The 25,560-nt window shown below is 37.9% G+C and overlaps 1 protein-coding gene across 1 annotated transcript in view; it reads right to left on the minus strand.

Annotated features, from left to right (window-relative positions):
- Positions 1 to 273: 273 nt before the first annotated feature.
- Positions 274 to 25,560, minus strand: part of IPO5 (importin 5) — a 42,393-nt gene continuing 17,106 nt past the window's right edge. Inside the window, exons 9-26 of the mRNA XM_064408415.1 lie at positions 22,835 to 22,922; positions 19,640 to 19,746; positions 17,167 to 17,291; positions 16,988 to 17,077; positions 16,726 to 16,899; positions 16,280 to 16,498; positions 15,730 to 15,813; positions 14,882 to 15,014; positions 14,667 to 14,788; positions 14,050 to 14,146; positions 13,407 to 13,579; positions 12,863 to 12,974; positions 12,200 to 12,255; positions 8,908 to 9,030; positions 8,114 to 8,333; positions 4,629 to 4,857; positions 2,994 to 3,135; positions 274 to 421 (exon numbers count right to left, since the gene is read on the minus strand). Of these exons, the coding sequence (XP_064264485.1) occupies positions 335 to 421; positions 2,994 to 3,135; positions 4,629 to 4,857; positions 8,114 to 8,333; positions 8,908 to 9,030; positions 12,200 to 12,255; positions 12,863 to 12,974; positions 13,407 to 13,579; positions 14,050 to 14,146; positions 14,667 to 14,788; positions 14,882 to 15,014; positions 15,730 to 15,813; positions 16,280 to 16,498; positions 16,726 to 16,899; positions 16,988 to 17,077; positions 17,167 to 17,291; positions 19,640 to 19,746; positions 22,835 to 22,922 (2,381 nt within the window). The 3' untranslated portion in view covers positions 274 to 334. The remainder of the gene's footprint in view (positions 422 to 2,993; positions 3,136 to 4,628; positions 4,858 to 8,113; positions 8,334 to 8,907; positions 9,031 to 12,199; positions 12,256 to 12,862; positions 12,975 to 13,406; positions 13,580 to 14,049; positions 14,147 to 14,666; positions 14,789 to 14,881; positions 15,015 to 15,729; positions 15,814 to 16,279; positions 16,499 to 16,725; positions 16,900 to 16,987; positions 17,078 to 17,166; positions 17,292 to 19,639; positions 19,747 to 22,834; positions 22,923 to 25,560) is intronic.

The following is a 25,560-nucleotide window of genomic DNA, read 5'->3' on the forward strand; positions in this document are numbered from 1 at the left end:
ACGTACATCTACTGCTGAAGGTCTTATGTCTAATGAGAAAATTCAACTTGTTTCCCTTTCACCATCGTATGGATGGCTGATACCGTTAGAAAAATACTCTTCAGTGCTATTGTAGGGTTTACAGGAAACTTCTTTCATGTTGTGGGATAGAAACTGATTTAAACACCGTTCTGAAAGAATGCTTCTTCCTGCTGCCACTGCCTGGAGGTTGCAGAAGAACGGCCTACACGCACTACAGTTCTGGTTTTACTCAGAAAAGAAACAAAAGAAACCTAAACAATAGGGTAAACGTTTATTTGGAGTTAGTTTTCTTGCAGATGATAATTAAGGCCCTTCAAGCAGAGTTCAGGAGCTCCTGTATGGCTGCCTGTTGATCTGCATTGAGCTGTGATATGCATTCTGTCCACAGTCCTCCGGATGTCTAGAAAAAAAATGAGAAGTGGTCTTTATGCAGGCTGAAAGTGTACAAGGCACATCCTGAACTTTGCTATGTTTACAAAGCTCAACATTCACTCAGCTCATTCCTGTAATATACATGCCAAAGAAATACATGAAATCTTCAGTGCTACACAGGTTCAACTTGAGATGCTCCAAAAGGCTGAACAGCAGCAGAATAATTGATTTGGAACTCCTGGGAACTCTCTGTGACAACTACATGGGATAACAAATGACACTCATGTCTGTGTCAACCACAGCCTAAGCCATGTGATCATTTTGCACTAAAGTTAAAAGACCAATGTTCAGGTAAAACTGCATCATGCTTCTTCCACATGAGTGTTTTGGGCACTGGTGCAGCAGTAACAGACTCAGAGCTTCAAGGTGAGCACTGGGATTACAGCATGATGTGCTACACGAGGGTGTGCAAAATTCTGCTGCCAACAGGGGGGCATGGTTCTGCAGTGAAAGGAAAGGTCAGCTACTTCCCAGAGAGAACTGCACAGCATCTGTCTGGGTAATGCAAACCCTTCATCTGTGCTACCACAGCCCTCAGCTGAGACATTAGCTTTTAAAGTCACCATCAGTGACGACTGCTCTAATGGCATCAGAAAGTGCTGAATATTAATCGAGATTGAGGAAGAAGTATTTATTCACTTATCAATAGAAACTGGAAGCAATTGGCACTCCGCTTTCTTTAGGATAATGACAGGAAAAGAAGTTCCAGGTGACTGACTTTTTAGGTCTTTAGATTGGCTTTTGCAATAACTGCATAATTTAAGTAAATTAAAAAAAAAAGTTTAATTTATATTTGTTACCTTTTACATTCAAGTTCTATTATAGTGCCCTTTTCTCAAAATTTAAAAACTTTAAAAAATATAAAAATGGATTAAAAAAATTCAAAAAGAAATGCTCTCAAATGTAAGTTTGTGGGTTTAGTTTTAACTACCATTAGGTATTTTAGACTTTTCATCGCTGATGAAATATTGCAGAATTAAATGCAGTTTTTCCAGCAATTCTGATGCACATTTAAATTGATACTTTACACTAAAATATTTCTGGCCTGACAATACCTAAGCAAAGAAGTTTATACTCAATTCAAATAATGACCATGTTGATCATGTTAGACACTGGCAGTGAAACAGCTTACTGAGATCATTAAAAAAAAAAAAAGTCTCCTGGAATCTGGGAAGCAGGAGCTTGTTAGCAACTCCACAACCTTGAAAATTCCTATCATAGTATAACACTCTGATAGTTAGTAAGAATATGAAAGTCTTACAGCTTTACTAAAGTCAAAATACTGTGTGTGAAGAGAAATAGGATTGGTAACACTGTGCTAAAATTGTATTTTTTAAAAAACATGACTTAAGATTTTGTTTTTCTCCTCAGTCCAAAGGTAAATCATTCAATCAATGCTTATGGTGTTATATTAAAGCTTCTATCAATCCTGGCCAGAACCAGACGTTGTTGTACACAACTAATCTATACACGTATGTGCCACTGTATTGTTAAAAAAAACAACCTTGATTATTTGAGGTAAAGTGAACAAATGCATTAGGTAAACCCTAATACAAAGGTGCATTCCTATTCTTTGAGTACTAACAGCAAGGATTTGTATCTGTCAGGCAGAATCTAGAGCAGTCACACTACTTTCACTTTGAAACTTGCTCAGTTTCCTTCTATTTATGCCTTTGGAATTTTAACAGCTTTTTCTACCAGACAGAATGGATCTCTCAGGCTGACACACGCATACAGGTGAATTGATTCCAATATCAAGTGTTCCGAAAATTCTTGAATCTGAATTTTGCCAAAGCAGGTCAGGTAGAAAGCCAATAATTGAAGACCAGCTGCATAAAATCTATGCTTTTTTATGAGCAAGATGTTTACCTGGCACCATTCTCTCATTAGTACTACACCCACCCAACAACATTTGGCCCTGGAACAAACCTGCACTATCATTTGCAGCACTGTAGAGAAGCACTGTTTAAGTACTTGGACATCCCTACCATCATTGACTCATTATGGCATAAAGGAAGTGAACCTTACAGCAGGTCCCCAAAGGCAGGGAAAACATCAAACAGCCACCTATATTTGCACAGGATTGAAAAGGGCAGTAGTAAAATAACTTGTAGTTTGCACTCGTTCTCTAACAAAGAACCCAAGCTGCTGCTGTACTAGAAAGTCACCACGGGATGTTGGTGACCCTTACAAGAACCACATCTTGGATAAAATCCTGCAGTACAGTTCACTGATAAAAGGACACAAAGATTTCTCTCCAGATTCTAATTTCTGACTCAGAAAAAAACAAAAAAAAACTAATACTGGCTCACATATTAATCATCTTGCTGCATGAAAGTTAGTTATAGTTATTTTATTCAAGTGCAAATGTCACCAAGTTTTATCATTAATCACTCAAGGAACATCAAAGGTTCTCCAAGATCACTGGTTGAACCATTATTCTCTAAGGAGATAAGGCTCTCAAAATGGTTTAAAAGTTTAGTTCCTTCTGCAAGCAGATTCTGAATGTTCCCTTTATACTTCAGCAAGCATTTATTTACCTGCACTTGGCGAACAACGTTAGCCAGCCGCTTGGTACATGGATCTTCATGTTTGATAGCTTCGTGGATTTCACCATCCGCAATTATACCAAGTATTCTGGGAAGGTTGGAATTGTTTGGACCGAGGACAATTGGGTTATTGCTGTTACAAAAGATATATTGCAAAGGAATTAATGTTTATCTAAAAATAATGTCAACACTTTACACGTAAGTGTAGTGATTTTGAATGATCTTATTCTCAAGCTGCTTATTTAGGTTTCACACAGCTGAATAAGTACGCACAGCTTTGTTGCCTGCTGACAGCATGTTCCCCCTTCTGTTAATATTTAACCAGCTGATTCTTTACTCAGCCTAAACTTTATCAGGAAGAAGTTCTGAACTTTACAGAATGGCTGAGTTCCATGCAGATGGAACTGAAAATAGTGTGACAGAAATACCCTGCCTAAAAGGATTTATTCCTCTCTCTGTGTCTCCCAGGACACTGTGTTACTGGAGTCAGGAGTGCTGGTAACTTCAGCTCTCTGCCAGCACTCTCCATGACACAGCAAGCAAGCAGTTCTGCTCCCTCTTTCCCAGCCAAATGCTGGAGTGGAGGAGTATTAGCAACCAGGAATTTGTGTGGAACACATGATCTGCTTCCAGCCCTGCCCCCTACCATTGCTGGAATGCAGAGGCTGTGAATGTAGCACTGGCAGAGCTCCAGAGAAGCAGGTAGCCAGGCTGAGCCACCTGCACAGAGGTGGGTACAGAAGTGTGTTAGTGCTGCAATTCTCAATTTCTATGCTCCTGTTCACATGCACACCTGGCAGCATTATTATGGTGTCTCTCATCTGTATCTCACTGTTCTATAATCAGTCTAGGGACCTCAGTTGCCATTTTGAGACCCTGCCTTAATAAAGCACCCAGAGATACAAGGTATTCACAAAATAGAAAAGACTGTAAGAAATCTAAGTTCCTTCCCTTATATTTTTCTCCTAAGATGTAATACAGAGCCAGACACAATGTGCTTACTACATAACACCTCAGAGGATACATTTTTTCACTCCTTTATGAAGTGCATCACACTAGAATAACTGTTTACCTTTTTTCTTCCATTTTACCTACAGGAGGGAGCACAAACCCTAAGAATAAACTGTGGGATAAGATGCTTTCAATGATAGCTGAAATAATTATTAAGGGAGATAGCACTGTACAATGAATTGTTCCATATTATTTCTCTACTTTATACTTCACTTTTCTGGAAAGTAAAAGGGTGCAAAGCTACTTAAGAGAAAGCTGCAAGAGTATGTGTGCTGTTTGAAGAGAAAAAGCCTGACCAATTACTGGTCATGATATGTAAGCAGAGTATAAAAAAATTTTCCCGAAATTTTCTGTAAAAGTTTTCTGCAGATCCTTTGTCATTATGGATATATAAAGCAGCTAGGATTTTTTTTTCTCAGCCATACAGACACTATTTAGGACAAGAACAGTAACTGTTTAAAAAAGCAGAAATAACATCAGGAAAGGCTCAGTTCTGACATTTCTAATTATCTTCTCTAAACTATATGTGGATTAACCTCATAGTTTCTCAGTTTTGGAAAAAGAGGGCAAGGAAAGAACATGCAAGCATGCATTAGTGTGAAGACTTTGCCTTACCTCTCAAGTAAGTCACACAGATAATTGAAAGTATGAACAGCTTCTTCTTTGTCTTCATGAAGTGGAAGCCATGATAACCAGTGTGGAAGGACTTCTTCAACATTTATACAGTCAGGTTTGAACTTCATTATCTTTCCTATTGCTGAAATGCAGTTTTCTGTTGCATTGACATTCTCTTTGGCTTTGGCATCTGGTGACTGAATGACTCTCACCAGCAATGGAAGCGCCTCTAATTGTTAAAAACACAAGAATGAAGTTTAACTGCACAATCAAGCTATACTTTATTATTATCACAAATTCTGCTTGGGATGATTGCATGTATTAAAACCAAGGTTTTTTGTGTTACAAGCACTAAAATCTAGTCATCCCAATGTTCCACCGCTTCTAAATTCTTCTCTGCTCAATAATTACCATATGAAAACCAAACAGATAAATAAAGCTCTGCAAAGAAACAGAAGAAAACAGCCACTACAAAAGCTTGAATTTGCTTTAGAAGTTCAGAAGAAAATTATGTTCCCAAGTCTCTCAATTGGAGTTATGCAATCTAAAACACACAGGACACTGTAGATGGTAAGCATTATCTCTTTCATTGAATATGGTCTATAAACAGAGGAGGAGGAAAAGCATTGCTACACTGACATTCACTGTGAATGTCACTCCTTCATTCAGTGTGAACTATAGTACACATCCTCAGTGTATGCCTGCTGTGTATCTACTGCTAGTGGGCACATCTGAATATAAAAATATGTATGGATGTACATATACACGCCTCCCGCCACTAAAAGGTGCCCTAGGAAAAGGTCATAGGAGTAATCTCACCTGGTGAATCAACTTGGCATAGTTTAGATCATAAAAATCAAGGAAAGGAAATGTCTTTCAATGGAGGAAATATGCCAGTTTTCTTCCTAGGTTAATAGCAATTATATTTTTTTTCAACAGTCATGTGGATAACCACACACATCCTTCTAAATGAACATTAATTTTTGCTACTAGTGTCCATGCAGACTTCCAAACACACTACACGCAAGCAGGAACAATTGTCCTTGTGTTCTGCTAAAAATAAAATGCCAAATGTGTGAAATTCTCTATCAGCACAGTAAGCAGGTAATGGAATTGTACAGAAAGAACACTTCAAAATAACTCTAATTACTGAGGAAGAGTAAGATCTCACACTTCTGAATTTTGATGAGTAAGTAGAAGCTTTGCAATTAAAGAATACACAATCCACTTTCTATATTAAGTCTGCTACATTAGATTTGTGACAAATTAAGCAGCTATGGAAAAGCTGTTAAACATTACAGAACTACAGAAACATCAGACCTGCTAGCTTATGTGTGTTGAATGCAGGATAATCATGCTGGACTATTCTCCAAAGCAGAGTTTGTTTCAGAGAGGTCTACAATGTCTGGGACAACTGAGCCTGCATTTTATACCTCAGGTTTTCATGGCTGCTGAAGCTAAATCTCATCTCATTTATATCCCACTCACTAATACAGTGACTCTGTAGGTCTGTGTGTCCTTGCAACTGTAAAATTAGGAGGGCATCAAAATGAATCAGCATAATTTTCTCCCTACAGCCCACCAGACAATTTTTCATCTTGTCTATAAAACAGATGCATTCTCACATATATACTGTGTTAGATAAACCTTAAAAAAATTTTGACAATGGAAGACCCATCTTCAATAATGTTATTGTTTTTCTCCAAGGACTGACTGCTCTGACATCTGGCACCACCCAGTTTTGAGGCCACTGATGTAATTTAGGAAGAAATCCATGCAGTTGATTGATACAATTTTCACAGAGAACAGCTAATTATATTCTTCCACCAACAGAATACAAGCAACCTTGCCAGTTTGATCAAGTGTAACATTGTATCCCCATTGAGAAAGTAACTTGTTTTGCTGTACTTTTTCCTTCCATCATAGTTCTTTGCCCTTTATGAAATCTGGTTTTCGAGACATTTGTTTCATCAGGTAACTTGCATGCCATTTACAAGTTCTTGCTATATTCCTGGACTCTAAATGACTGCCAGAAATGCTTATATCAACACCTCTGCTTTTTCCAAAAAGTATTTACATACTGTTCAAACTTGCAAAAGAACAATATTCCAGTGCTATATATCAACTAGTAAAGAAAATAAGTTAAAAATAAAAGCCCACACACATGATGTTTTTCAGAGATACAGCAAAACCTGTGGGGTAGATAATGTCTCATGACATGGATTTGTTTCTAATCACAGCATATCTTCATCTGTTAAGATAAATCACAAAGTTCTTTCATGTATGCACTAAAGGATTTAGAATACTTTTGAGATATCTGCTAATAAACTGTATGCTGTAAAGCTGAAAGTTTATTTTATCTAAAATTCCACTTCAGGAGAAGCCAGGTGTCTGGGCATAATCAAGGATTATTTGTCCAAGTACAAAGAGAAGGATCAAAGATTTTACAAAGTTTAAGTGGGGTAAGATAAAGTGTAATTAATGAAAAATAAAATTAGACTCTAACAGATGCTAAAAAGCTCAAAAAATTTCAAAATCAGAACTGTCTAGACAATTCTAAATTTTCATGCTCTTAATGATTCATTGCAAGGCTTCCCACACTGCTTTTCCTTTTCTTTTCAAAAAAGACACCTTATTCTGATTGTTATAATGTAACAGTTACATTAAAAATGAAAATTACAACCCTGATGGATGTAGGCAAGACTTGTGTCAATCCCTATCAGATGATTCTTATTTTCTTACATCATCTAATTCAGCTTTCATTTAATATTCATGTGAAACACATATTTTAAATACATACTTAGATGACTATATATTTTCTTAAAAAAAAAAGAAAAAACCCTTTGATAGGGGGTGCTACTTAGTGCACTTTGGTGACTGGCAAGAAGAGTGCAAGCAGACAATTTCTTTAGGATTTAAGATGAATTTGAAGTTCAAAGAAATGTGAAACATTCAGAAAGAAAGCAGACAAAGTGTTTCTGATAAGTACTCTCACACTCATTTCACTTCTTACTTTACAGAAATCAGGCTCCTTTTTATATAATCAGAAAGCAATGAGCCACATAAGTCATATTCTAGGCTATTCCTTAATATATCTCTTGTGTAGTTTTTCCAGACATCCAAAAGCTTTTGCATTAATATGTAACCACATCAACATTAGCAGAAAGCATCTATGAGACAGCTGTGTATCAAAAATGGTTTTTATGAAATTAACATTTGCATGCCAGATCACATTTTAAAAAAGAATATGTAAATCAGGTTTGCTAAGCAGTCAGTGCTGCAACAGAAATGCTACTAAGCAGAACAATAAAAACCTGAGGAACTCAGGTACTTTATCACTCAATCCAGCACCAGGATACGACCAGGCCATGCTGGCAATCCACGGCACTGCCAAGGGAGCAGACCTCACCATCACAGGGCGAGCCATTTCTATTTCCTCCCGCCAGCCGCCGGCTGAGGGAGTTCCGTGGGCCGCGGGTCCGTACCTGGGCAGACGGGCCGGTAGCTGTCCCCGCCGAACTGCGCGATCACTCCCACTCCGTAGGCGGCCGCCTGCCGAACCTCGGGGCTGCTGTCACACACCGCCTCCAGCATGGGCCGCAGGAAGTACTCGGCGTACTTGAAGGAGGCAGGGCTGCAGTGCTCCACCACATCGTCAAAAATGCACAGCCCCCACTGCCGGTCCGGCCACGGCCGGTGCGGACACTGCGGCACAAACACCCGACAGCTGAGACACCCTGAGTTACCGTACGGCCAATGATTACACCAACAACAGCCACAGGAACAGGTCTAATACTTCTGTTAAAATCTTCATGGGTTAAATTCAATCCTAAAACCATGTAATTTGCAGGAGTGATCGCTCCAGCAATACCACGAACAAAACAAAATCCAGGTGTGTATCTCTGCACCTCTGTTTCACACTCCATTACATGTATCAGTCTCAATTTTTCCCCATAAGTCTGCAACACTTTATTATCCCTCCTCCTGAAATCCATTTTTGAGATACTGGAGAGTCTCAAGGAAATTAAATTTCTCAAAACAGTTGTGTGTGTCAGTGATCCTGGGTCTTGCAACACAGATTTTAACAGCACACAGCGACCCTGCTCAGAAAGCACAGGGTAACAACTTCATCCTTGAAGTAGAATAAACCTTCTATTTTGTAAAACAGTAATTGCTACATTCTATCTACCAATTTCTCTACAATTTCAGCATGGAAGGCATATTTAATGCATCAGAAAAAAATAACTAAATTCAAATTAAAGAAAAACAAGGTACTTACAATTAGGTTGACAATTAGTGGAAGTAACCTTTCAAACCATGGCAGTACCTTCTCCTTGTAACTACTGAATATTGAGTGCAAAATATCTGATACTTTAGTCAAAATATAAACATCACTGTCATCCTGAAAGAAAAAGGATACAATTCACATGAAGACTAACAATCTTTAATGGAGTGGAACTCACATAAAGTGTTAAGGTGTCTAAACTAATGGATAAAAGTGGGTTTATAACTTTTTTGAAGTCCCAAAACCAACTTATTTTTTTTTTTAAGTTCACTAATTTTCAATTATTTGTCTAACTGCAGAATGATAGAATAAAAAAATGGTTTGGGTTGGAAGGCACCTTAAAAATCATCTTGTTCCAGTTCCCCTGCCATGGGCAGGGACACATCCCACCAGCCAGGGACACTTCCCACTAGACCAGGTTGCTGAGAGCTCCATCCAACCTGGCCCTGATCATTCCCAGGAATGTGGAATCCACATCCTTCTCCAGGCAACATGCTGCAGTGTCTTGAGGGACATCACTTGTTACTGTCATGTGGATATTGAGACACTGAATGCAACTTTTTTAACATGGCCATCCAGTCAATTCTTATCTGCTGAATTAATCAATATGGATCTCCTCCAATTAGTGACAAGGATGTTGTGTGGGACCCTCTTAAAGGCCTTACAGAAGTCAAGACAGATTACATCAGTTGTTCCTTAACCCATCACAGAGTCACTCCATCACAGAACCCACTAAATTAATCAGGCATGATTAGCATTTCGGAAGCTGTATCAGCTGTCTCTGATCACCTCCCTGTCTTCCACAGCTGCCAGGGAAATGTGTTCAAAGATCGCTCTGGGCAGAGTGAGACTGACTGACTGGTAGCTCCAGGAGTGCTCCTTTTCACCCTTCTTAAAAGTGTTAAGTTGATTGCTAGAACTCAGTGGCCTAGGCCTTGCAGGCTTGTTTCAGGGACAGAAAAATCATATTAAGACAAAACTGTCTTGTGCAAATTTGCTGCTTCCAGGGGTTCCCTTCACAGAAGGCAAAAGACCTTTTTCTTCTTCTGTACCTTACCTTAGATACCCTAGGAAGCTTTTATGGAAAAATAAATGGATAACTGCCTTTGTGACAAAGATTGTGGCAAAAATATAACAAATATTATTGTCTTCCTCTTGTTGTTTAAATTAATTGCTCACCTTGCCCAGTTAATATATCAAACTGGTTAAATAAAGAGCCTTACCTCAAAGCTATCAATTCAAGTACATGTGAGGATTATTCCCTGGACATACTTATGCTGGGAAAACCCTTAACTTTCTTCTACAGAAACTTCTGTTGTACTCAGTATGGTCCCTTTAACCAGTTTATACTTCAACAGGCAGGGAAAACAGTACAGCTAGTTTCTGGTCCCTAGCGACCTTCGCCTTTCTCACCTTCTGGTGACAAACTAGTAACTATTTCTTGTGCAACAGGCAGCTTCCCACAACTGGATATTCAAACCCTTCCTAGTGAGCCAATTTCTGCATCATCAAGGCACAGCTCAAGCAGGAACCCTGGAACATGCACACAATGACATTAAGAACTGCTCCAGCACACCACAAGGTCCACCTAGCCTGGTACTGCCTGTTGATCAACAGTTGATTACAGATGCTTGGGGAAGAGAGTGTAACTCTGGCTTGGTGTATGCCTTCTGCTCTCTACCAAATCAGCAGTTTAGTTATTGCTAAGTGAGAGCTGGATCTGAAACTACTGTTTGAACTTTCATGACTTCTGTGCTTCTTATATTTCTGCTGCCTTGAGGTACAGGCTACATAAACATACTCTGAGACCAAAGCTGTACATTCAAATGTTATTACTCAATTGTTAATTCTGTCCAAACGGCAAGTGATGTCCTCATCCCACACCTCCTTTCACAGGGTAATGCAGCCAAGTCTTTCTCCAGACTTTACAGAACAATCAGAAAACATTACAACATTTTTAAAAATGCCTTGCAACTCTGTTGCAGAGTAGGGACTCAGCTTTTCTGAAACTGCTGCCGGCTTGCATTTTCTCTCAGTACAGAGTGACACACAGGAAATAAAAGAGTCTTGGAGGCAACAAAAATATATCCTCTTGAATGCTGGCCTAATTCTAAAAAGCCTAAAAAGAGGGTCAAGAACCACACTGTTATTTAAGACAGTATTTACATATGGGCATGATTTTTGGAGTCTGCATACAGGTTAAACTCATGTGATCAAGCTTCATATCTGCATTGTGCAGCAAAAAAATTCCTTAGTTCTTAAATTCACTGAGCATCCTTTGTCTCATGTTATAAGCAGCAGTCATTCGTTATTACTCTCTCTCCATACTAATAATGATTTAATAAAATTATTGTATCTCTTCTACAATCACATGTACTTTAAACTATTAAGTCACTTTTGTACCCTAGTGTGCAAGTAGTTAAGTAATCACTTTGGTATTCCCTCATAAGCAAACACATGATGGCAGCTGTTTATCCTGCTGTCTTTTTCTGTTTTTGGGCTATTCTTTTTGACACAGGCTACTGACATGACACACCAGATGTCTTGGGATCAGAGGTATAGAGGCCCAAGGTTAAGAGCCACCCAGCTTGCAAGGCTCAAAGAACAAGCAAGTCAGCAAGGCTAGACCTAAGGGACAACCTCATTGCAGTCTACAGCTTCCCCACTGGGGGAAGAGGAGGGGCAGGCATTGATTTCTTCTCTCTGGTGACCAGTGACAGGACCAAAAGGAATGGTCTTAAGTTGTGTCAGGAAAGGTTTTGGTTGGGTATTAGAAAAAGGTTCTTCCCCCTGAGGGTGTTTGGGCACTGGAACAGGCTCCCCAGGGAAGTGGTCACAGCACCAGCCCGACAGAGCTCAAGAAGCATTTGAACAATGTCTGAGGCCCATGGTGTGACTCTTGGGATGCCCTGTGATGAGGCAGGAGTACAGACAATGATCCTTGTGGCTCCCTTCCAACTCAGCTTATTCTGTAATTAAGTAGTCTGCTGTCAAATCTGTATTAGTGTTAATGTCATCCAAGAATTGTTTGAGCAGATGAAGAAAATAAAAAGCTATATCCTGAACTTCTTACTTCAGCCTATCAGACAAGGAAACCTTTCATATTTTCTAATTCAAAAATGTAGTGTGACCCATTTCTTACTGTTTTGAAGGGCTATGGTAACAGATTCTTTTATGAAGAAATAATTCTGAGGACACACTATGCCCTAAATGACTCAAAAGCATATTTCTGCAATATTTCCATCCTGGCGCTTGTAGAGCAGAAAAACTCTTCAAACTAACTTACTTCATCTTGTAATGACTCTTCAACTTGCTCATCATAGTCTTCATCTTGTCTTTTCACTAAATTAAAAGAAAAAAATTAAACCACTGCCTTTCTATAAGTGCGTAAGAAGCCTGTGAAAGGAAAAAATTATGCAGAAACAAATTTAGAAAACAGGAAACAGTAGCTGAAGATGCAACAGGAATTTTCCATTTTTAAGAAGTTTCACAAAACTTTCAAGGAAAAGGAAGAAGTACAGGATAGTCCCGTTTAAGAATGTGTAAAAATGCACATGAAATAAAAACAAACACACCAGCTTGTCCACAAAGACAAGACAAGAAAAGTGCTTAGAAACAAGAAACTACTACTGCTTTGAGAAAACTGCAGACTTCAGAAGAAAAAAAATCATGGAAATGGTAACACCATAGATGTGCACCGTCTTTCAAGTAAATCTGACATTAACTTCTGATTAAACTACTGTATTGCTGAAAATGATGCCATCTTCATCCTCCAAGAGCTTACAAATACAAACTCAAGGATTCTGTTGGTTCACAGTCCAATTACTTTACATAAATATACAAATCAATGAAATTGAAACAGATTTTTTTCTTTGTGTTCAGAAATAATTAGAAATTGTGCTTTAAAGAACAGCCACATCCCATGTTAACAGGATTTGTGTTAACTTACCCTGTCTTAATTCTTGATTTTTAAAGTGCTCTTCTAGTTTTTCTTTCAGTATTCCTCCAAGTTCTTCAAAGTGTTCGTTGTTAAGGCATCCATCTCCCATTACCTCAATGCACTTGTGAAACAAAACAACCAGTTTTTCAGCTTTAAAATTTAACATGAGCAGTCTTAATGAAATCTAAGCACACAAAGAATATTAATACTCTGGATCACTAGCAGGAATAATATTAGAAGAACAGTCATACTGTAATCAATGCTCAAATTATACAAGTAAGGCACAGTACCATTGTACATTTCATACTTGTAATTTCAGTTGCTTGTGGTTAAAATGAAAAAATTTGGTAACTGTTTTAGGTTACTACTCTGGTATTCCTGCAAAACAAAATACAACTTTTTCCAATAGCTGTAACAACATTTATAGTCACAACAAATTTCCTGTAGAGAAAGCCTTGCATTTATTCGAGCCATTTAAAGGAACACCAAACATGCCCCTTCTTATTTCAAAAAGCTACAAACAGTAACACCATGAAAGTTGTAAGAACGTTACCTTTGCAAAAGAATGCATTATTTCTGAGAGGACATCAGACTCTGGCTCTGTCCCAATGGCTTTGATGAGAGCATCACACATGAAGTGCCACATCTGCGTCAGGTACTCCGGCCCACGAACCCTGGCACATTCAAGGAGGAGGGGCATCGACTCTGCAGCTGCCACTCGGACACGTGCCATAATTAAGGAAATACAGCAATCAACACCAACCAAGTGCTTAGAATTTAAGACCCCCACCACCATAATGAAGTTCCTAGTTTCTTACCCGAAACTCATTTCATTACAATCCATGCATTTGATTTCTTAATTATATATAGATTAAATCATAGGAAAATTACACTGCCTGCTCTTCAGAAGTGGTTTCAAGTCTGTTTCAGGATATGACAGAAAAGCTGTTAAGTTCTCTTCTGCTTTGTTACACAAACATCACTCTTTCTACTGATTGCTCATTTAAAAACAAACTGGGGGGAAAGTAGAAATGCATTGCCTAAAACAGGGTGTGTAAACCAGCATTCTCTGAAACCATTTCTGCTACAGTCACAGACTATTTTAACACTAACAATTTCAATTCATTTAGGAAAACAGCAAGCACAATTTTGATTCTAAGTTTCTGTTTTCACAGTGGAATTTGTTAATAGGATATCATCATGGAAATAGAACTTCAACAATGGAACCATCAGCTTTACAACTTGCTCTGTGTATTCCACAAATCCTTCTTTTAGCTCTTTTGCATAGCAAACCTGAAAAATAGAACACAGATATGCCTCTTTTAAGGGATAATACTTACATTTTTCAACTATGTAAAGGTGAGAGGAAGATTGTTAAAAGTGCAAGGGTTTTTTTAGCTTATTGTAAAAAACATGGAATAATCCATTTCCCTTCCCCCTCAACCATGGTAATTTGAGAATCCCTGATAGCAGCATGAGTTCTCACTCTTAGGGCATGCATGTATTTTTCAACCCAAATTCCAAAACAGCCATATTTGCAAAAAGGAACTACTTTTTAACATATCCGATTTCTTTAAGTTTTGCTAACAAAAGAAAATCATCTGTTCATTTAAAAAATCTTACACTCCTAAGTAAATAAACCATTTTTAATCAAGTAAACCACACACAACTAAGTGCCTGTAATCCAAACTAAGCAGTATCACCCCAAACACTCTTTCATGTGAGACAAAAAAGAATATTTTGGTTACAGATTTTGGCTTCAGACTTGATTGACCAGAAACACATAGATGACCAAAACCATTTTATTACTCACCAGCATTTGGCACGCAGTTGCTTTTTCTTCAAGACCTGCAGTTTTAATTCCAAAACTCTGCTGATCACCTATGCTTACAAACTCCCAACCATCATCATCGCTCATGTTCTCCATATCTTGTGCTGTTATACAGAGGGAAGGAAAAATAATCAAAAAGTGCCACAAAATCATTTATTTCAGAGTTCTTTACAAGCAAAACGTCATCTTAAACCTACTGTCTAAAAGAGCTACTTCAGGTTTAATGGATGCAGTCTTCATTAAAGGTCCCATGACAACAGGAAGATACTGCTGAAATTCCTTTCCAAGAATTTTACACATTCTGGCCCATGCGGAGATCATGTAAGAAATCTAGAAGAGAGAAGGCAGAATTTTCATGTCCCATGTTTTATTTTAATGCATATTTAAAGGGAAAGCATAAAGGAAATACATTACACAATAGGACTTTGCAAAAGAATTTGTCAGCAGTCCCTAAAGCTTATTTCAAAGAGAAGTAATCCAATATGCAATCCACATAAAAATGCATCTTCAAAAGACATTCCAAGTCTAACAACACCTTGACAGCACCTCTGATTGAAGTTGCTATACATGAAAAAATGTGATAGTGTAAGATTCATGATTGCATTGCAAGTGCCTGTTCTAAAAAATACTTTTTTTTGGTGAAATATTTCCCAGATTTGAACAGTACTACCAAGCCCTGTTCCTAAAAATAGTAAAATAGAGCAAAAAATAAAAACGGGTGCAGTACTATGTTTTCAGAGGAGTATTTGTTTTCAAATATACAAGTTAAAATAGCTCTCTACTCATTAGAACAGCTGCTTAACAAGTCTTGTTGATCTATTTATAAGAAGGCGACAGCAAGCTCAAATTTCTTCTGCAAATCTAGGTCCTGGAAGTCTCATTTCCTAACCATGCTCCTGTGAAAGATTTTAGGGCCATCTCAATGTCAGGTTTTGTAAGACAGGCTAGACAACTAGCCTGAAAGGCCAGGGAGGGGGCAGAAACATCATGTATACAAGGAATGTTTTTAATACCAACGAGCTACAGAGACACAATTTTAACATACCTGTGGATCATCATCTTCTAGATCACTGAAGTCTGTTTGTGTCTTCAATAACAGCTGCATTACATCTGATGCATCCTGCATAAACTAGACACAGGAAACAACTACGTTTTTAAAGGCAAATTAAGATGCTACTTCTCAGAGACTTAAATGCTCACTTAAATTAAACTTTTTCAGGCTTCCACATACAAAACTAAGTTCCCTTTGAACTGCATACATTTTGCCCCTGACACTGCCTAAATGTGCTGCTGTGTCATTTTAGTTAAGGCAAAAAAAGACCCCAAAAAAACCCTCTCAATGGAAGAAAAAATTTTTGCTTTCAACATTTTTCAGTGTGACAAGAATTACTTAAGCTCCAATAAGATTCTATTGCAAATTTGTGAACCTAACCAGCAACACAGTCACCTCAGAAATGGAAACAAAGACAAGCACAGAAATCAGCAACAATATAGCTGTATGTTTAACAAGTGATTATATTAATTCAGTGCTAATACCACAAAAAATAAAGGCATTATAAAGTGTATTTAGACCATTCTATAAAAACTAAGCTCACCTTTTCTTTGCCAACAGCAAGACCAATTAGACTGATGCATTCAATAGTCTTTCCTCGTAAAAGTCTTAATTCCTTCTGAACAGCATTTTCAACAATGTGTTTTAAGGAGGGCATAAATAAATCATAGTAGGGAACAAACTTCTCCTCCACCGTATCTGCAACTGATGCAATTGAAGTCACAACTTGCTCCAGAACTAGCTTAGTGCCTTTCTGTATCAACTTGGAAAGAAGAAGAATAAAGTGTTATATATTAAAAGCACACATTTTACTTAAAAGCATGCCAAATGTAAAAATCTGCTTTTGCACATATGCTAATTCTCATCAGTTTAGACCAACACCAGCAGATATGTGTACTGGCTCATTTCTGAGGTCTTAGTTCAGCTATACTTATTCTGCTTATGTGACAAGGTTACCCTCCATCAAACAATTTGTTCAGTGTATTATACCTCTTGTAATTTTATCACCATAATGGAATGAAGATGCTTCACTAGATTATCCAAATATGGAATAAGCAGTGACTTGGGACAATCTTCAGTGAAGTTTATGAGTGCTGCAGCTGCATGGGCTTGAACACGCTGGCTGCCTTGATCCTCCATGGTTTGAAGAAGAGCTCCTATCACCTGAAAAAGAAATACTCCTTTTCAGAAAACAAGTTTCTGAAGGGGACGTAATTTTACCACTTGTTTTCCCTACTACTCTACTACTTGCCTTCTCATGAAATTTCTTTTGAAACCCAGGTGCAAAATCAGTTGCCATTTGTCCAACAGCGTTACAAGCGGCATATCTTACTCTGGGATGCTGAAAAAGTATTCCCGTTGAACAGTTAACAAGCAGTCACAAGAGCAGAAATGAAAACAATTTGAAATAATTACTAGAACAATACTCACAGGATCCTGAAGGAATAGCAAAACAAAATTAACTATTTCATTTAAAATTCCCTCCATCTGTTGGTGGCAACCTTCTCCGATGGCAGAGAGTGCCATCAAGCCAGCATGCCTGTACTTCCAGTCAGCTACAGGAGAGTGAAAATGAAGTGTTACTCATTTTGGAAACTACCAAGGATCACAAAGATTAATCACCTTTTCTTTGCAGAGGCTGAGGGACACAGAAGGAGGCAGAGTGAAGAACAGGAGATGGAAGGAAAGTTAATGCATCTACTTGATTTGTTAAATACATTTCCATTTCCCTCATACATACTTCTAGAGATGCACAAAAAACTGAGTGTCTAATCCAGGCCAAATCCAGAACTAGAAAAAAGAATTCTTAACTGCTGGTACAAGTACACATATAGTGCTAATACCTGGAAACCGCATTTAATTAAACGAGCTGACCAGGCAAACATCAAGACAGTATTTTTAGTATTTTTTTTCCCCCTCCCCCATCTTTTTTTCTGTTTTAGTATCATTGAAAGAGCCCGTATCTTCCTCAAGAAAAAGGTCTAAGACCCAAACAGTATCTGAATTTAAAACAAACAAATGACTTGTATTAAACTTTCCAGCAGTCCTCTCAAGGCTGTAGGAACAGCAACATTCCACTTACGATGTAAATTTTCCTCACCTCCAAGTCATATTAGGTTATTCTCAGAGTAGTGGGTATTGTTGAAATGAATCTTTCATGCCCCTCTCTCTTTCTTTTGAGCAACATGTGAGAAACTCCAATTTATTTAATTTTTTTTTAGAAAAATCTTTCTCTGTGCTAGAAATCATTGGGATTACAGAAGAGAAAGCCAAAGGAACAAACAGATTTACCAAATGACCTGTAGGAAAGGCATGTTACAGAACTTATCTCCCAAAGTAGCTCTATTTCATTATTGCTAATAACATATTGCACTCCTGGAATGAAGAACATCACAGTTCAGAGCAGTAGAATCCTCACACTCAAGCTTCTGTCTGACCAGAACGCGATGAAGTATCAGCTTGACAGAAGGTACAACAGAAAGGCAGCAGTTTATTTTGCCCTATTTCAGTTCATTAGATGTTCCTAGTTAAGCCTACACATCGTCACCCCCACTGCATTACTGTTAGCATGTATTCCAAACTTGAAATTAACGAATCTACAAAATGAAACACAATCTTCTTTGGACCATCTGGCCACTCAATCGAAACTCCAAAGCCTTAAATTATTATTTCAATAAATAATTGTAAGAAAGAGGGGATAGGAGAAGAAAAATTTGACTTCTGAGAGTACTGTCACTATGTTTTAATCTAAGTGTCTTCATCTTTCCTCCCAAGTCCCTACCAGGGAGAGCTACAGCAACATCATCTTAATTTCTCTCTTCCAAAGAGTATTAATGGTTGTGGACAGCTCTGACCCACAAGAAAACAAGCATCAGGCATGAATTGCATGACCTCCCCTTCACAGGAGTCAGGTCTTTCAGTGATTATTAGACTCTACACTTCTCTGAATGTGCTACAAAATTTGCTAGTTGCTAGTCTAGAAGCTACCAACACTGAGTCAGGTTAGCTCATTTCATTAATAAAACTTTCTTTCAAAAAAAAAATTAAACCTTTAATTCCAAACAGACTTTGTAAGTGTTCACACACAGCAGGTGCTACCTTGAGTAGCCCTCTGTTCCATACCCAAATGCTAACAGCCTTTTCTGGACTGGTTTTTAAACCAAGAAGGCAGAATAGTACCCAGAACTTCTGTGTTATCTTCTACTCCAAAGGCTCAAACCACAGGTCAGGTGAAAGAACTTGAAAGCAATGCACAGTATTTTTTGAATCACTGGCTGAGCAGGCATTACAGGTACTTTAAGAGGAAATGAAGTATACAAAACAACTGAAAAGAATATATAGAAACACCTCATGAAACAAGCATTAAAATCAGCATACCAAATAGACAGACAGCCTACCAATGACCTCAGTCCATAAAATTCCAGGGGAAAAAAATCAAGTTTTCCTCTATGAACTGTAACGTATTAAAATTTCATCTAAATGCAGCACTTCTGAAGAAGCAAAACCACTGAGCTACAGAAAAACAGGTGGCACTTGAGACAAACAAGGTACCGTGAGGGTCTATTTAGGGATTTAGAGAGAATATTCTGAAACAGAAAAGCCCCAGGTCTTCCCTTGTTTTTATGTAATTCCCACTGTTTAAAAAAAAATTGTTTTTATGACATCTCTGTTCAGCTGTTCATCTACCAGAAAAGGTGTTGTAATACACTCTATGTAAGTTTAATAAATCAGTCTAAGTATAAAATTTCAAGTTCACAGCATTTACAGTTTTTGCTGCTGACATCAAAAGTGGAAATGTATAATAACACATCAAGTAGCTAAACACAAAGACTTAAGAGGTATTGAAGTTCCTGGAAAGTACAGAATTGTTAAAAAAATAATAAAAGAAAATGCAGCTACTTACGATTCTGAAGCATTTGCATAATATGCTCTTTAATCATAGGCAAAACAAGTTTCCCTCCAAGGCCACATGCCATCCTGTCCAGCGCACTCTCACCAGCCACTGCATTGCTAAATATTGATTACACAAATATCAGTGGTGTGATATCTACAATAAAACAAGCAGTCCAACAGAGAGCTCTTCCCTGCTGTTCTAGTCTTCAAACTTTTGCCATCTGAAAACATGAGCCTCTTTAAGTAAATAAACCATACCCAAATTTAAAAACACACACACCAGTCACAAAATGGATATTTACCATTCACTGAGACATGTGTTATCTGCAGGCCACTGATTAAGTCTACTACCAAAGAAACTTGAGTCTTACTAGCACTAGGACCAAAGGTACAGACTGAATTTCACAGCAGTTACATACACCCAGGAAGGTGAAACTAAATTTGCAGTGAATGAAGCAATAATGTTGGCCATTCCTTTTTGTCATGAGAACATAAACCAGTTCAGACTTGCTATGATTCAGGTGAACCAGCAGAATTCAAACTTTGGCACACTAGAGACCTTTCTTGGATGGCTGTACTCAGTAGCATGGTCTCTTGTCAATGACTCAGGCAAATAACATCCAGTCCAGGTGAGGAATTTGTGGCTCTTGGCCAGTTACAAAAGTTAGAATAGCCCAACATTATCTGTGCAAAGTGATTTGTTCCACCCAATGGAATTACTCCCTACAAAAAAGCAAGAAAGTTTCCAGGACACAGATAACTACTGTTTCAGTCTGGGTATGGCTCGCAGTGTGGTAACTCAAGGTTATTACAGTCCATCCTAGACATCCACGATGATGAAAAAGTTGAGTAATGGTGCACAAAGGGATCAATCTCCCCTTTCTTTAAAGTTTCAGTCAGTTGGGTCAGAAAGAGTCTTTGTATTACTATGCTTGCATCCCCAAGTCTCATTACAAACTATAAATAATCAAGAAACTCACAAGCTGTGAACAAAGGTGGTTGTGAAGAGATATTGACAGCATTGTATTTGTTCCTCAGATTGGTCATGCTCAAATAGACAGACACATCACCAGCAGGACAATGGAGCTCAGGCACACAGGGTTAAACTGGAGCAAACTCATTAAAGTTAACAGCAGCTTGCATCTGAAATTCCATTCCTCAAGCTTTCTTCCCACCATTAATTCACACATTTGGTTTCAAGAAAGAAAGACAGTTTATCTAGAAAAATGACCACACATCTTCCTCTAATGTTCACAAGGCTTTTGCCAAGAAAAGAGGAAGTCGGATTAATCTTTTCCTCCTTTAGAATTTCACTCCTTTATAAAGCTGAAGCAACAAAAAACTGGAAATGCTAAAGTATTCCCTGCTGCTTTTGTGTGGTCTGACTCATATCCCCATTCATCAGATCTGAACACACCCTAACTAGGGCGCAGCCCAGTGATCATTAGCCTGTTCCTGGGTCTGCACAAAAATTTCAGTCTTCTTATGCAGCTACAAAACTCGAGCACCAGGAGACGTTAGCATGCACATCAGCCACTGAGCTCTCCACAAAGGTGAGCTTCAGTGGTAGGAAGCACATAGCAGCACCAGGAGTGACCCTGCTAAAAGAGAAACTGCCCTCGCACACACGATCACCAGAGAGCAGCTCATGTGCAGTAGTTTGTGTCTAAGCCTCAAGCTCTCCTATTACTGCGAGGGCCAAAGGAGCTCCTTCAGGCTAAGGCTGTTGAGCATAACTTGTTTTCTGATCTGTGCTCACTCTACTTGTGACTTCTAACAAAGAAAAGGAAAATTTTCATTACAAAATCCATAGGCAGCTAAGCTGTATTTAGAAGAACAAAGTTACTCTGCTGACAATAAAGAGAAAATGGCATGCCTCAAGTGCATGATTCAGCATACTTACTAAGCTGCCTAGAGCAAGCCATCTGAATAAATTTCCACACCCTGAAAGGCTTGATAAGGATATGAACTTGAATATTCTATTCCCCCTTGAAATTTTATTGACTGAAAAGATTCAAATACTTAACAAACCTGAATATAGTGGTGGTGTCTGACACCTGTATAGCAAAATTTCAGCACTCAGGAAACAGGTTAAAAGGGTATGGTCTACCATGTGAGGAAGAGAAGAAAGGACAGCTCACTTTCAATTTCATAATCAAAGAGAAGTAAAAAGATTATTTTAAGTAAGGCAAAGATTAAACGGATTATTCCATAAATTCCTATGCATCAGTTCTACAGGTGTCTTCACATGCCTGCTATCCATTAGAAGCTGCTTTACAGCTCAGGGTAAATGAACAAACATCTCTTCTATGGTCTATTTTCCTATGAAGATCTCTAAGTGTTCTGAGATAAATTGTCTCAAAACACTAATTTGTTCTGAGTCTGGATGAGCCAGGTATGTCAAAGAAGTGTCTAGACTGGTAAATTAACATCCATGTCTTCACAGAAGTGTGGAGATAGTTACCTCCTACACCTATTTCTGCTTTCTTCCACTTCACTCTAACAGCAGCTGGACAAGAGTAAATGTAAAAAGTTGGAGCAAGCTACAAAGCATGTAGGAATAAGCAAATCCAAATGACTGGACATATTTAGATCTTTCTTGCCTAACACACAACAAGATAAGCTATTGTTAGCCATACCAAGGGATGTAAAATAATAGCAAAATTGTAGTATTTTTGGACTAGGTGAAATCCAACAAGGAATTCTGCCATCATGATGACATCCTTCCAAAGTCATCTTTTTTTGAAAACAACACATTTTCAAGGGCATAGATACAGAAAAATACAAAGACATTGGTTGTGGATAATTAAACAGGTCAATATGTTTCAACATGGCTTCCAGCTAACTTCAGGATTAGCCTTCAATTTAGAGGATTAGGAGGCACTGACTTCTGAACTGAGTAATATAAATGACAGAAAAAACAAAAGCTAAAGGCTTTGAAAAGCTACAACAGTACAGAATAGCAAACATGGGGACATGCAACTTGTCTAATTATAGCAAATATGAAAGCTGAAATAATTTACTTCCTTGCTGAACACTGCCTAAGTAACCTACATATAAACTGCTCATGACTGAAGGAACAGAATTACAATAGTTATTTGAATAAAGAAAAAGTAATGCACTACAGGCATTTGCATTCTGCACTTTAAATGTGCCTTTAGTCACAGCCTTGATAAAACATTGAAACAACTGGTTTCATAATTACCTGTCAAAATCATCATCTGCAAGCTCATCTGCATTTGCCCAATCTTCATCTTCTTCCAAGTCAACCATCATTGCTAACATCTGAGGAACTGAAAAAAACCGCTTTAAACTCAGTCTGATCTCTTAAAATAGATTCTCAAATAAAAAGTATGAATTTCAAGTTTTCTCATTTCAAAAATTTTTGAAGAAAACCAGCTTTTCTTCCAGTAGCAGATGGTCAGGTCTGTCAAACTGCATTAGCCAATAATCCAGAACTGATTGCCACAAAAGTATTTCCAGAACATTCAAATTGAGAGTAAAAATCTTGTGTATAACTTACCAAAACTCAAAAATTTTTCGTAGATCATGACAATTATAAAAAGCAAATTCCTTTAATAAAGTCTATATTCATGAAAGAGTTAAAAACAGTATTATATACCTTGAGAACTCTGATATACTTCCTTAATTTTTCTGAAACTCTGACATCATCTTTTGAACATTTACTAATGAAAGAGACTATTAATTAAGAAAGAATACTACTGAACCCTTAGTTTTATTAGCAAAATAAATTTTGTTATCTATTTATACAGTGGTCGCTTAACATAAAGCTTTTCTCTTACAATGAGGCCATGGTTTAGAACTTGAGATTTCCTTTTTCTCACCTAATGCAAATTTTTCTTTTGTATAATGAACATATCTTGCACATTATAATCCACCAGTTTTCTTCTTCTACTTCTGCAGACTGTCCATTCTTCTCATTCTAAGTCTTTATAGAGAATATTACGCATTCTCTATCACAGCATTAAACTATTATGCAATAAGCATCAGCTACTCTTACCAGTTCTCACAGGAGGAAGGAGCACAGTGGTATGTCTACTCTAAGTCTACCAGTTGCTGTGCCCTTCAGAAGCAGGAGGGGTGAAAAGTCTACCTTGCACTTCCAGAGCAAAGTAAGGGTCTCTTAAGCACTTCTTTAGTCTGTACTACATACCAATCACTTAGAGCAGTTTGAATTTAGTATCATTTATGCAACAAAGTTTCACTTTGACCTGGAAACAAAACGTTTCAGCCAAACACTCAACGTTTGACCTTCAACCATCTTTTTAGCACAGCCTACCACACATCTTGAAGACAGCTACCACAGGTAACTGCCCTTTACAGCAACCTACGTGAAAGACTAGCAGGCATCTAGTAACTGTTCATGCTGCTAGTGAGATTTGCTGGAACTGATCAAGTATACTGCAACTGCTGAATTTCATAATACACCCACACTACTGTGATCTACCACAGAGACAATACCCTAACCAAACTCACCACCACATATCTGGACAAAGGAGAAACTTCTAGTCAACTGATGACAGAAAAAAAATATTGCTTACTGATAGCACTGCAGATCACATATCAAAAAAAAAAAATCAAATTATGGATTTATTTGCTTGATGTATGTATTTTGAGATAGAAAATACTCTATGGCTACAAAAACCTCCAGAGGGCTCTTATGCACTATCAACACACACTGTGGTCTCTCTAGCATGATGCCCACATGTCAGATTTATATACACTGATTAGACTTCAAAAACAGCCAGAGTATTACAGTCCAGAAGATTTTCAGACACAGACACACAGAAGTACACACAGCAGAACCATGGATTGTCACAAAAGATAAGGAATACAGAAGACAAACATCATCTAGCATAAATGCTCTGTGGCTCCAAAAAGTCATGTCAGTGTTTGTTGCTACTAACAAAAAAGGCTGAGAACACACTCATCCAACACGCTCCAGCCATCATTTCATCTAGAACCTACAATTTCTTGCTTCTTCTTAATGTTTTGCATGAATGTGGCTGCCAGTAAATGTAATTTCACAGAGTTTTTAAAAAAATGTAGAGTGTGCATAGAAATTTCAACATTGTCCCAACAAGCCCTCAAAATTTAATTACTGCTAATATGTAGACTCTTACAAACAAGTTAAGCATGAGCCCACTAAGCCTGCTTCTTATCAGAGCAATAAAACTCTCTGCAATCCTGTGAGCTCAAGAAGGGAAGTCTTAATCTAAGTGGACTCCAGAGCAGCTAACTGGCACAGAGGACACACACTCCTAAACCAGCACTGTGCTCAGTAAAACCAGCACAAGATGACAATTTTGCCCAAGTCCCAGTTCTACTTGTATCAGGTAATCGAGCAACTTCTCAGCTGAATGAAAACAGAAAGCCTTTTAAACTAAGACACAAAGCCAAGACAAAAGCAGTCCTTTTTTGCTACCTTTTTATCATTCCCTGAACACAACTCCTTTACCAGTTCTGAAAAATAAATGTCTTTTCCTTAATGATAGCTTAATAATAAGACTAATTTTACAATGAATTGCAAATGAAAGGCATTTCTTTCCCATATGGTGCTTCATCTTAATAGAAGCATTTCATTCCTAAACAGCAACTAGCAACTCAAAATAACAGGAATACATTCTAAAGAGGTAAGAGGTACTTCTCTCCTGAACAAGTATGAAGCTTGTAATGATGTGGGGTCAGCAAGTGTCAAGCGTTAATAATTCCAACAAGCTACAGGAGTGAAAATAGAGTGTTCTGAAAATTTACAGACGCCAAAATATGTTCTAAAGAACCTCTTCTTTAAAAATCTATTCTACTAGCAAACAAAACTTCTCATCAATATTTTTAACACTTTAAGCCAAGCAGATCCAGTTTGCAACATTTTCCAACAGAACTTTTATAATTTTAGAGACGTCTATACAA

The sequence above is a fragment of the Passer domesticus genome, chromosome 2 (assembly GCF_036417665.1).
Source record: "Passer domesticus isolate bPasDom1 chromosome 2, bPasDom1.hap1, whole genome shotgun sequence".
NCBI classification, from domain to species: domain Eukaryota; kingdom Metazoa; phylum Chordata; class Aves; order Passeriformes; family Passeridae; genus Passer; species Passer domesticus.